The 12,063-nt window shown below is 38.8% G+C and overlaps 1 protein-coding gene across 4 annotated transcripts in view; it reads left to right on the top strand.

Moving 5' to 3' along the window:
* Positions 1 to 9,885, top strand: part of PHTF1 (putative homeodomain transcription factor 1) — a gene marked incomplete at both ends in the record, with an annotated part of 33,880 nt that extends 23,995 nt beyond the window's left edge. For 3 of the 4 annotated variants that reach the window (XM_084241818.1, XM_084241817.1, XM_084241816.1), the window contains 9 exons: positions 400 to 621; positions 3,176 to 3,304; positions 3,656 to 3,928; positions 4,603 to 4,734; positions 5,204 to 5,290; positions 7,956 to 8,111; positions 8,787 to 8,882; positions 9,223 to 9,348; positions 9,865 to 9,885. In XM_084241818.1, coding sequence (XP_084097944.1) covers positions 400 to 621; positions 3,176 to 3,304; positions 3,656 to 3,928; positions 4,603 to 4,734; positions 5,204 to 5,290; positions 7,956 to 8,111; positions 8,787 to 8,882; positions 9,223 to 9,348; positions 9,865 to 9,885 — 1,242 coding nt within the window. Of the gene's footprint in view, positions 1 to 399; positions 622 to 3,175; positions 3,305 to 3,655; positions 3,929 to 4,602; positions 4,735 to 5,203; positions 5,291 to 7,955; positions 8,112 to 8,786; positions 8,883 to 9,222; positions 9,373 to 9,864 lie in introns of those variants that run through there. The other variant, XM_084241815.1, reaches the window with a different exon arrangement.
* Positions 9,886 to 12,063: the final 2,178 nt, after the last annotated feature.

Genomic DNA, 12,063 nt, shown 5'->3' with positions numbered 1-12,063 from the left:
TGTGAGACAGCTGCAGTGTCCATCCTTCCTCTGCCTGGTTCTCTTTTCCAGGTGTGTCTGGACAGAACTAGCTCTGTAGCGAAGCTCATGGTACTTAGAGTAGGGCACACTTCGGATGTGGCAAAGGCTCAGCCCTACCTGTACCCAGGGGAGGTCTTCTACCCCAGTGCCCGAGTTGGACAATCCTATGATTTGACAGCTACAATTCCAATGGAGTCCTTCAAAGTCCTACTTGTTAGAGCCATCAGTGTAACATTTGAATGAGATGTGTTATTGTTTTGTCATTGACTTATGAAAGCAGTCCAGCCAGAGCCATAGATAACTTGTTTTCATTTTATTTCAGATATAAATTGCTTTCAGAAATGAATGAAAAATTTTTGTCTTTTGTTTTCTGATTAGGGCTCTAGATCTGGTGTGAATGGCGGCTCGCGAAGCCTCAACATGTCAAGGAGAGATTCAGAAAGCACCCGCCACGACTCGGAGACCGAGGACATGTTATGGGACGACCTTTTGCACGGCCCAGAGTGCCGCTCGTCTGTCACCAGTGACAGTGAGGGGGCCCACGTAAACACCCTTCCCCCGGGGGCCAAGCGCGACCCCAAAGAGGACGTCTTCCAGCAGGTCTGTAAAGGCAGTGATACTATAGTTAGTATTCACTGTGCACTTCCCTTGTGCCAGGCACCATATTACCTCATTTCACTTCACAGTAATCCTGTAAGGTTGATGCTATTAATATTATACCTGATTTAGAGATGAGGAAGCTGAGCATGGCTGTAAGCAAAGAACTGAGGGAGAAGTAATCTAGAGTTGCCCTAACCTAAATTTTCCTTACAATGATCATTCCTAGTCACTGTTTGCATAGTAGGTCAAGCACATGTTGTGTTTTCACGGATACCACAGTGTTGGATGGGAGTTACTAGGCGTTGCTCACTTCTGTAACAATGTGTAAGCCCAGTGATGCTTTTAATTTTCAGTTTTATATTAATCATAAAATCAGGTAGCCTAGTGTTGGAGGTCCCTTAGAAGACATTTCAGCCTTCCAGCCAACATAGGAGTTCATTCTAGCTCTGTGGAAATTTTTACCATCTATCATGTGGTTATAATTGTTCCTGTTTCTTAGGAATATTGTGATATATGGAGATGATGAGATGCCATGATGCCTAGCAGAGTAAGCGTCCAGTAAGCGTCCGCAGTATTATGTATGTCCCCAAATGATGAGTCAGCCTCTGCTCAAATACATCTGGAGCTGAGTGATTGTTATTTCATGAGTCAGCTTGTTCCACTGCTGGACAGAACGAGTGATCAGGAAATGGTTCTCCCACCACCTTTCAGATATTTCATGCCAGTGATTGTCATTCCTCTCATCCTTTTTCCTTTAGGTCCAGTATTTCCACGGTAATGTACATATAATGGACAGTGGATTTGCATTTGCATTTTCTTGATTCTAAGATATCATTGACTTAGGTTATACATTTTATGAAAAAAAATCCTGCTTCATTAAATGTATAGTTTAAAAAAAAACTAGAAAGAATACATACTTTCTGATGGAAATTTGCAACCTATTCAGTTTTGCTATCAAAATTTGAATCTAAAATATTCTGTGCATTTGGTCAAAAGACTCATCTGAATTACTTTAGCCTTCAGTAGTTATGCTTAGCCTGGTGATGACCTTGACCTCCGTTGCACATTGGGACATACAGGGTAATTCTGAGGCACATATCAGATTAGGTAAAAGATAAACGCACTGTGTCAAGTGGAATTCATTTCCCAGTCCCCCCTGCTACCCCGTTCTTTCCTCCACGTTTCTGAATGCCCCCACTCTCCATCAGAGAGGACACCCCAGACCGATGCCTGACCCCTCCCTCTACAGTGTTTCTGATCGGGAGTCACACTTTCGTGATGCTGCTGTACAGTCTCAGCCCCTATCCTGCGCCCTCCTGCTCGGCGCGGGCCACCTCATCCGGGTCACGGCCCAGCTGCTCCAGGCTGGCTTCCCATCATTGCGGTTCCCACACTGCAGCTAGAGTGGAGCTTCTAAAGTAGGAATTTCATGCCCTACCCTTAAAACCCTTTAATTACTTTAGTCCCCTTCTGGGTTATTTGCTTTCGTTTGCTCTGCTACAGCCTCATCTCTGCCCATTCCCTCCCAGCCCCTCCCATGGCATGAGTTAAACTCACTGAACTTGCAGTTTCTACTGTGCCTTTCCTCGTGCGCTTCCCGCCTTCTGTATCCTGGTGTCTTTGCCTGGAATGTACTTTCCTCCAGTATCCATGCCTTTTAATTTACCTGGTGTTGGCCTGAGGGACTTCTTTTAGGAGGACTTTTCTATATATTCCTAAATCACTGCCCCCCTGCTTACCGTGTCGAGTAGTAATTTCGTCTTCCTCAGCCTGTGATCTCCTGGATGTCACATCTGTCTTTTCTCGTATATAAATTTATTTTGCTAAATCAACGAATAAATCAGTGTGCTCATAAGTATTATGTTAAGCATTTTGGTAGAAAGAGAAGAAATACACTGTTCTTTAGAAACTGTATTTCAGTTTGGGGAAAAGATGATTATATGGATATGGGTAGAGGACACGATAAAAATAGCATATGGTTAGATGCCAATTTGTCTGTTAGAGGCTGTAAGAGTTAATTTCGAAGGAGGGCCATCTTGGTGATTGTGACTTGAAGAGTAAGACAAACACCAGAGGTTAGGCTGGAGGAAAGACTTAACTCCTCCTGAGTCATTCGGGTGCCACTCAAGGCCTGTTAGCGTCTCTCCTGCCTAACTTACTACAGCGCGTCGAGCTGTGTTGCTTTGTAAATAGTCTGCCCCCCGCCCCCTTAATATTCCATGAATACACCAAGTTTATACTCATTTCCAAATATTTAGAGAGGGAAACACAGTCTTGAAGACCATGGACTTGTACTGTTTCTCATTACAGAGGAACATTTAGGCTCTCTCCAGGCAAGAGAATGGCTTAGTAAAGAAAAAGAGAGACCTAGAAAGAAGTCAGCATGTGAGAGGTAGTAATTCGAGTGATGAGTTCTGTGTGGGTGAGACCAGAGTGATTCTGAATGTTGGCCAGTGTAGCCGCGGCAGGGGCGGGGACGGGGGCTGGGCAACGGGGGGAAAATCTAATGGAGAAAAGGAGTGGATGGAAATGGTTTTCCTATTTTTCTTCTTAGAACCATTTATTCTGGCTTCAGAATTCAAGTCCTGCCTCTGATCGAGTTAGTGCAATCATCTGGGAAGGAACTGAGTGTAAAAAGATGGATATGTCTGTGCTGGAAATAAGTGGCATCATCATGAGCAGGGTAAAATTTAATAATTTCAGATTTAAAATAAAACTTTTAGTGATCAGCAGCCATTTTATAGAACCTATTTCATGTCAAAACACTGACTGCTTTTGAAGCACATTATTTTTTCATAGTCTTGGTGGTAATTTAATGTTACAAAGGTCTATGAACACAGTCAATTGTTCAGGAATACTCTACAAATACTCCTTATCCTCTTAAAGCCTAATAGGATATACGTTATAAATCTGTATTTTAATGTGTACATCTTTTAAAATGTGTGTTCAATTAAATAGTTTTTGGTAAATACTGAACTCAACCTCATTTAGCTACACATTAATGAATATAAAATTTAAACATTTTAAATTCCAGGTTAATACATATCAGCAAGGAGTAGGTTATCAGATGCTGGGAAATGTGGTCACCATTGGATTAGCCTTTTTTCCTTTCTTACATCGTCTTTTCCGTGAGAAGAACCTCGACCAACTAAAGTCCATTTCAGCTGAAGAGATCTTGACTCTCTTTTGTGGGGCACCACCTGTTACACCTATTCTTATTTTGTCTATAATTAATTTTTTTGAACGCTTGTGTCTTACTTGGATGTTTTTTTTCATGATGTGTGTGGCTGAGAGGACCTATAAACAGGTTGGTAGAAAATTAAGTAAAACTTACCTTCGTTTATGTATGTATTCCAGAGAGTTGTTTTTCTTGATTTTTCTCTCCAGAAGTTAAGGTGGGCAGTGTAGGATTGACCGGGGGACGTGGTGTGTGGGGTCTTATCACTTGTGACATTGAGTCCTCACAACTGACGTGCTGTCGTCTGCAGTTTTGCTGAGCCTGCACGTAGGACTATAGCTCCTCACCTCTGGTGCCTTTGACGTTTTGATCTAGAGCATGTTGGGAATTCTTAAAGTGATAATGTTTCTGAGTAAAGTGGCCAAGTGAGAAAGAAACATTGAAATTTGACAAGAGTCAGGGATTAAGGACTTAGTATACTGATACATCCAGGAAATGTCATTTGGGAATAAGCAGAATTTTGTATAAACATTTGAGCTTGTGAACTCAAAGTCTACAAAAAAAATTCCTTGCAAATGCTACGAGTGAACTGTGATGTGAAGAAATATTACTATGTAATGTGCTTTGAGAACAACAGGGTAATGAGCTGTTAATGAATTTTTTTCACTGCCTCTCAGTGATCAGCGATTAGAATCTCATCATTTTTACCATCTATATGCTGGGAATATTGTTTACAATTATATAAATACACAGGCATTTTTCACTTTGTGATTTTTTTTCCCCCCGCCCCTAACTTCTTCCAGAGATTTTTGTTTGCAAAACTCTTCAGCCATATTACTTCTGCCAGGAAAGCTAGGAAATATGAAATACCTCATTTCAGACTTAAAAAGGTAGAAAACATTAAGATATGGCTATCACTGCGATCCTATCTAAAGGTAAGTTGTATCTGATTAGCAATATAATATACACAAGAGTGTGCAGAGAATGTGCTGACTGAAATTTCTGCTAGCAGATAACTCCATAGGGAATGTATTGTAGTTCTGGGTATTGGACGGGTTATATTGGTGGCTGACTGGCTTGCCGGGCACCAAATTGGAAGTGTCTATGTGCAAAGCTGGTAGGGGCAAGAAAATTTCAATTCTTAGGGCAGAGTGATTGAATATTGTACCTTTTTCTGACTTGTGGAGCTATTTCAGGTGGAAACATGCCCACCTGTCCCCTCCTAAACTTGGAACAGCATGAATTTCCATGTAATTAAGGTTGAAGCTATTTGAAATATGTTAAATGCTATGCCAGAAGTTTCTCACAAATGTTTATTTTCACATTGATTTAGTAATCAGTGTTAATGATGCGAGGACCCTGCTGTCTTTGACATGGATCTGAATCATGTTTCTCACTCCACAGAGACGGGGCCCACAGCGTTCTGTTGATGTGGTTGTATCTTCAGTTTTCTTACTGACACTTTCAATTGCTTTCATTTGTTGTGCCCAGGTAATGAAAAACGGAAATTCTATTATAGGGTCCACATTCTTTTTTAGACCAATTCATTGTGTCCAGGTGTATATATTTTTAGTATGCCTATATTTCTTTTGAGTACTTGTTAATTTTTCTAACATTTTGAATTGAGAATGAAAGAATTTTGAAATCCTTTAAGACTCTAAGATAACTCTAGTTTGATTTTAGTTGGTAATTTTTAACTGATTAAATTTATTTTCTAACTCTTGTTCCTTCTGCCACTCTAAGGCAGACCTTTTCTTTCCCATTCACTTATTATACTATGAACTCATATGCTCATTTTTATCCAGGGGTCTATAATCTATTATTGTATTTGTTTTGATGCCTAAATTGTCATAGAGTAGGCCAGCGGGAGGCCGGTCTTTTGTCTTTTTGACACTCTGCTTTCTTCACTACAAGAGGTTACAAGCTTATTAGATACTTTCCCGTTGATTGAATTTTGACTTAATCTGTGGTCAGAGGACATACTCTTGAATGTTTTTGTTCTCTGAAATGCGTAGAGACTATTATTCATCATATCGTCGGTTATGTTAAATTTCTCTCCGTCCAGATGTTTGGCTTATACTAACTACAGTTATCATTAGCCCAAGTTTTTTTTTTTTTTTTTTACATTTTACATTTTTATTTTAAATAATAAATTCTATTTTTATATTCCCCCATACAATTGCAAACCCCCCATTCTGACCCCGATCCCTCCCCTTCCACCCCCCAAAAAGTATCTCTGGTTCATAGTTTTTTGTTGATTTTGATTTTCACTTTCTTATAGTTATTCATTTTCCTGGTCCCTTATTTAAGTTTTCTAGATTCCTGCTATGAGTGAGACCATCTGGTTCATTAGCCCAAGTTTATTGTATTGCTAAAATCTATATTCTTTGCTGTGATTTTGACAGCAGTGTGTTCAAGTCTACTACGATTGTGGATTTATCTTTTTTTTCATTTGTCAAATTTTGCTTCATGTAAGATTAAGAATTGTTAGCCATGTTTTTGGTGAGCTCTTAGTTGTCATGTCTCTAGAATAGTGTCAGGCTTTTCTGTCATGACCCTATGAGATGTCTATTTAAGATTTACCATATTAGATGACAAGTTTTTGTCTACCCTCTCCATTTTGTCTTCATAGTTTAGTTGTGCAACTTGTACTCATACTTTTGGGTTGCTTGTTTCTTAATCTAAGCTCACAATATAAGCGTTTGGTCCATTTAAACTTAAATGGAAGCACTATACTACTCCTTGGTTCCTATTTGATTTACTTGATAATTTTCCTTTTATTCCTAATTTTTTACATATTCTTTTACTACTAGTGACCCCAGAGATTAGACTATAATAAGTAAGGATGTATGTTGTAATTATTCACTTACCACTATCATTTACTCATTCACTTTTAATAGTATCCTTTAATTTTACATATATTTTGAACCCACAGATATAATTACTTTTGTAGTCAGTTACTCATTGGTAAATTTGTATTTACCCTTTTTATTGCTTTTCAATTTTTTCTGCTTGAAGAATCCGCTGCCACTGAATCCTGCTTTCATCTTGAAGGATAGTTTCATGGCACATAGAATTCCAGGTTGCCAGTTACTTTCTGCGTGTTCTGTTGTCTTCTGATTTCCCTATTTTGAGAAGTCAGTTGTTAGTCTCATTGCTGCTCTTTTTAAAGTACGGTAATCTCCCTTATCCATAGTTTTGGAAGCAAAACTATGGTTGTAGTTAATTGTGGTCAACCTTTTGAGCGGGAGACCACCGTAACTTCACTTTTATTACAGCATACATACTGTTATAACTGTTCTATTTTTAGTAGTTGTTAATCTCTTACTGTGGCTAGCTTATAAATTAGTCATTGGTATGTATCTATAGGGAAAACACAAGCTATATAAGGGCTTTGTATGATCCATGATTTCAGCTATTTAAAGAGTTTTTGGTTTACAGTAGTTTCATTGTGGTTTGTGCACCCTGCTAAAGAGGGGGGCTTCGTTGTTACTTTCATACCCCTAGTTATGACTAATTGGCATGGCTGAACACATGATAGACTAAAACCCTGAGCTATCAGTGGTGGACTTTGGAGGAAAAAAGGTCAGCAGTGGTCAGTGGGAGGCAGAGGAAACCGCCAAGGGGAGAGACCACATGATTGGCGATTTCCTGTTTTTGAAAAGGCCTATATTTGGTTTCTGTGAGTGTTCTCTGTATATATTTTTTTAAATTCCATTTTATCCTGGACTTGTGTAAATTTCTTACCAGAAAATATAACACAAAATGGGCATTCAGTACATGGCAGTTACTGTTGCTATTCAGATCCTAAAGTGGAGTGAGGAGCTGATCCTCAGGATGTGCTGGACTTAACAGTGGGTGGACCACATATTTTAGGGCGCTCTACAAATGTCTTGTGTATTGAGTAGTGGTCACCATATCATTGTGAGTGGAGACTCTGGTTAAAGAGGCAATGAGATGCATTTTTTTTTTTTTAATTAGGAAAAAAAATCTAGGACACTTAGAGAAACATGTGACTAGTTAAGTAGATATTACTTCATAAGTAATCAAAACTTATGCTTTGAGCATTACAATATTGATTCTTATAAATATTTTTAAATTGCTAATGTGTAAAGGATGAAGACTTTTTACCCCCTGCCTTGGATCTTTTGTATAGGTTCTCCAAGGACATAAAACTTTCTTGAATGATGCTTATAATTGGGAATTTTTGATCTGGGAAACAGCTTTGCTACTTTTCTTACTGCGCTTGGCCTCATTGGGGTCTGAAACCAATAAGAAATACAGCAACGTTTCAATATTACTTACGGAACAGGTAGGTATTGATTGGTCCTCGTCATTTTGCTGTCTGTAATTGTTTCACAAATGTGGATCTCCTTCCCATAAGCTCTCAGGATCATAAGCATTAATAGACTGAAAATAGAATCGAGGTATTTTTGCTGGTGGTAATGGAGCATGCTTTTAATTTTATATTTTACATTCAAGTATTAGCTCTTTAGAGCCCGTGTCATTTAACTATGTGTAGTTAAGCATCTTGAATTTCTTCTGTATCAGCTGTAAAACACATTGTGTCCAGAAAATACTTACTCTAGGTGACTAGACACTAAGATTGGGAAATGTTTGAGTCATTTAAAATTGTACTTTTTGCCTTAGAATTATAATGGAGAATGCTTCTTAAGGATGAAAATACGGAATTAATAAGTTGAACGCAGCCGTCTTCTTCCATTCCATGAATGTTTAATGAGGGAGTTAGGTTATTTTACTCATCCTGGTATCCCCCAAAGTAGTTTTTGAACTCAAGGAATTTACATATTACCACCCTGTAATTGTTTCATCATTTTTAATCTTTACCACATGTCACTAATTAGGGATGCTAGGGCATGTGGCATGTATGTCTGTAGAAAGAGTTGCTGGAATTTAAAAAAATCCCAGACTTAATGTGGTAATCTTTTTTAATTAAATTTACCTTAATTTGTATTCCTTCCCTTAGATTAACTTATATCTTAAAATGGAAAAAAAGCCAAATAAAAAAGAACAACTTGCTCTAGTAAACAATGTATTGAAGTTGTCCACCAAGTTATTGAAAGTAAGTAATATTCTGTGATACACTTTTTATACCATTAAAGTCAGTGCTTTACTTGTTGGGCTGTCTAGATTCAAACACCAACTTGATGGTTTGCAGTTAAGACGAAAACTTTTTCTCATAGTTACTGTTACTCAGATTCTGTTGATTGCTAATGTCTGTCACATTTTAAAATTTTTTATAAACACAAATAACAATATATTGCTCTAAACCCACCTTAAAGATTCTAGCTATCGCCCATTAAGGAAAAGCAATCATCCTTTCACAGGACTTAAACAGTCCAGAAATTATTAATAGTCATTGGGAAATTATGTTTCATGTCAATTCTTTCGTGTTTCTGTAGGAGCTGGACACACCATTTAGACTTTATGGACTGACAATGAACCCCCTGATCTACAACATCACACGAGTTGTCATCCTTTCCGCCGTCTCGGGTGTTATAAGTGATCTTCTAGGATTTAATATAAGAGTAAGTGTGACCCCCACTCTGTAGCATCTGCCTTAGTGTTAAAATTGCTAAAGCTGATGATCTTTGCATTTCATACTTTGTGTGTGGCTGGCATGGAAAGAAATCTCAAGGTAAAAAAGTAGACCTTTTCATTGGTAGTCCACAGGCTACGCAGCTCAGGTTTTCTCATTTCACATAGTACAAGAGACTGTGCTCTTGCATGGAACAAAAAAAAAAAAAAACCCACTGGAACAAAAACTCCTGTGAGTTTAGTAGCCTGTTGGGGGTAGGGTCTTCCTCTGGTCTGGGGAGACACGCAGAGCAGCCCCGACAGGAACCAAAACCACACCAATTGTGGTGTCGTTTTTGACCCAGGTTTTTAATGTTTCTTTTCTCTATTTTGTTCGGTGGCTTCTGTTGCCACAGTGGATACTTTTTCTTGGTAAAGGAGGCTTGGTTCCGCATCATGTAAGTCTCCCCAAAACCCCCCGCCTACTGCCTTAAAACTTACTTACCTTTGTGGTTTTGATGTTTTAGCTGTGGAAAATTAAGTCATAAGCTGTGCCTGGCCCCTCGCTGACATCAGTCCGTCCCTTAAGGAAAGAGACGACTGCGGAAGCCCACCTGCTCGTCCACACAGCGCTGCCCACGGGGCTCTGCTACGGCTAATGAATGGTGTTTTCGGAGGAACAAATCTTCCAGCCAGGGATGCATGCTAAAAACATGTATTTTTTTATGGCTTTCAAACAATATGAATAATGTGGAGATTACAGGCTGTGTTATGGTAACACAGGGCAACTTTTTAAGTTAGGACATTTATTCTGGGCATTTCAGCACTGTGACAGTTACATTTACTCGAAGTAGTCTTTTGGGTAACTATGGTAGGTGCCCAAAGCATGAAGCAAATAGCCTTTATTAGAAATGTGCAAATACAGTACTTTTCTATTACAGTCTATGGAACTGGAGATTTCATTTCTCTCACAAAGAGGGAGCAAATTTAAACTATTTTAAGTTGAACTTAAATAAAAGGACTCCTGGAAAATTTCAGTCTCTAGTTTTTTGTTTTTTTTTTGGTGGTGGTGAAGGATACATTGACCCTTTAGGCCATGCCTTCTGTTAACTAAAAGTTTCTTCATAGTTTAATTCTAATAACTGTATAGTTGTTGGTAAAAGAATATGCATGGGAAATCGCAGTGTAAGCATACTCACACATGTGTAAGCCACCAGAGCTGTGTGTCCTGTAAGGACTGAGCGAAGCATTAAGCTGCACAACAGATAAAACAATTCATGTATCCAGCCCTTACTAGAACTTCGGGGTCCTCAGCATCATCTGTACTCAGCCAGACTGTGCCTTTGATCACTTAGAGCTGCCAGCATCCCTTTACACACACATGTCTATACAAATGCTAATGAGCACTCGAGCAGTCTACTTGAAATTCTTAGTTACTTGCTTTTAAAGAATCTCTTGAGGAATTTGAAAGCTTGAACACTTAACTGATTTTGTAAATTTTTAAATGCAAATTAGTTATTCCATGTAAAGCATGTACTCATGTAAAGTCAGTGTATCCATTATACATATCCTCATATGCAAGAAGATGTTTGAGGTTTAAAAATGAAGAGATCAGACCTTTCTGACTCGCCAGATCGTTGCTCTGCCACTTACTAGCTTCTAAATCTTGGGCAAATGAACTTTTATCTCTTAAATGGTGATAACTACTTGATAAGGTTAAGGCTAAGTGAGATTAACAACTCAGTAAAGTGCCAACACAATAGAGTTAGAAATTAGTGGAGTTGCAAAATACATTTGTCATTAGTATTTAAAATCCTTTAAAAAAATCTCACTGATAGATTCCTCAATGTGAAGACAGAAATATAAGCAAGGTTGCTGAAGTAGATCACGGAAAATATGCAGCCAGTCTAAAAGCAGCAAGACTTACAGTTTGAAAGGGACAGGCCATGATAATGACTTACCTTTAAAAGAAACTTTGCAAAAGCACTCCAGTGTCTCCTTCGATGGCTCAGAGAAATCATGTTCGCTTTTCCTGTAAGAATAGCAACACTCTGAAGTCCAAGATTAAATTCAGTGCCTATTTCGGATGGAAGCAAACTGATGCTTATATCCCCCTTTTTTTTTTTTTTGGTGGGACCCTCGCCGGCAGCCGGGGATCGAACCGGTGCTGCAGAGGCTGCGGGCAGCCTCGCAGCCCAGCGCTCAACCGCTGCGCCACCAGGGGAGGCCCTGCTTTTATCTTTTCCTCCAAGTTTTTAATTACAATTTTTACACAATGAATTCTCCATAAGTGCAGTAATGCAGGGTCATTTTCTCTTGTGGGTTGTTGTAATGGTGAGAATGTATAATTGTTTAAATTACATTTAAGGTGGGTGAAATTTTGTTAGTTGCTCATGTCAGAAACTTGAGAATCATTCTCAACTCACTCCTCTCCCTCATACCTCACATCTAATCACCAAGCCTTAGACTAATTCTACTTGTCTGGTCACCCACTCTTTGCCCTCCTCACTTCTACCACCCCAGTCTAGTCAACATCCTTTGTTTTCTGATTATCTATTTCTCTGCTATTGTGTATGCATGACCCCCCTCCCCCAGCCCAGTCTATTCTCAAAAAGCTGATGTGTCTCTTCTGATATACAAGCCTCTTCTTTTAGAATCATTAATGGTTTGCTTTTTTTTTTTTTTTTAAGATTTATTTATTTATTTATACATACAAGCACTGGGTA

The sequence above is a fragment of the Talpa europaea genome, assembly GCF_964194135.1.
Source record: "Talpa europaea genome assembly, chromosome: 9".
In the NCBI taxonomy this organism is placed as follows: Eukaryota; Metazoa; Chordata; class Mammalia; order Eulipotyphla; family Talpidae; genus Talpa; species Talpa europaea.
Note: the sequence above shows the minus strand (reverse complement) of the source record. Positions and strands in the feature narration are given on the sequence as shown.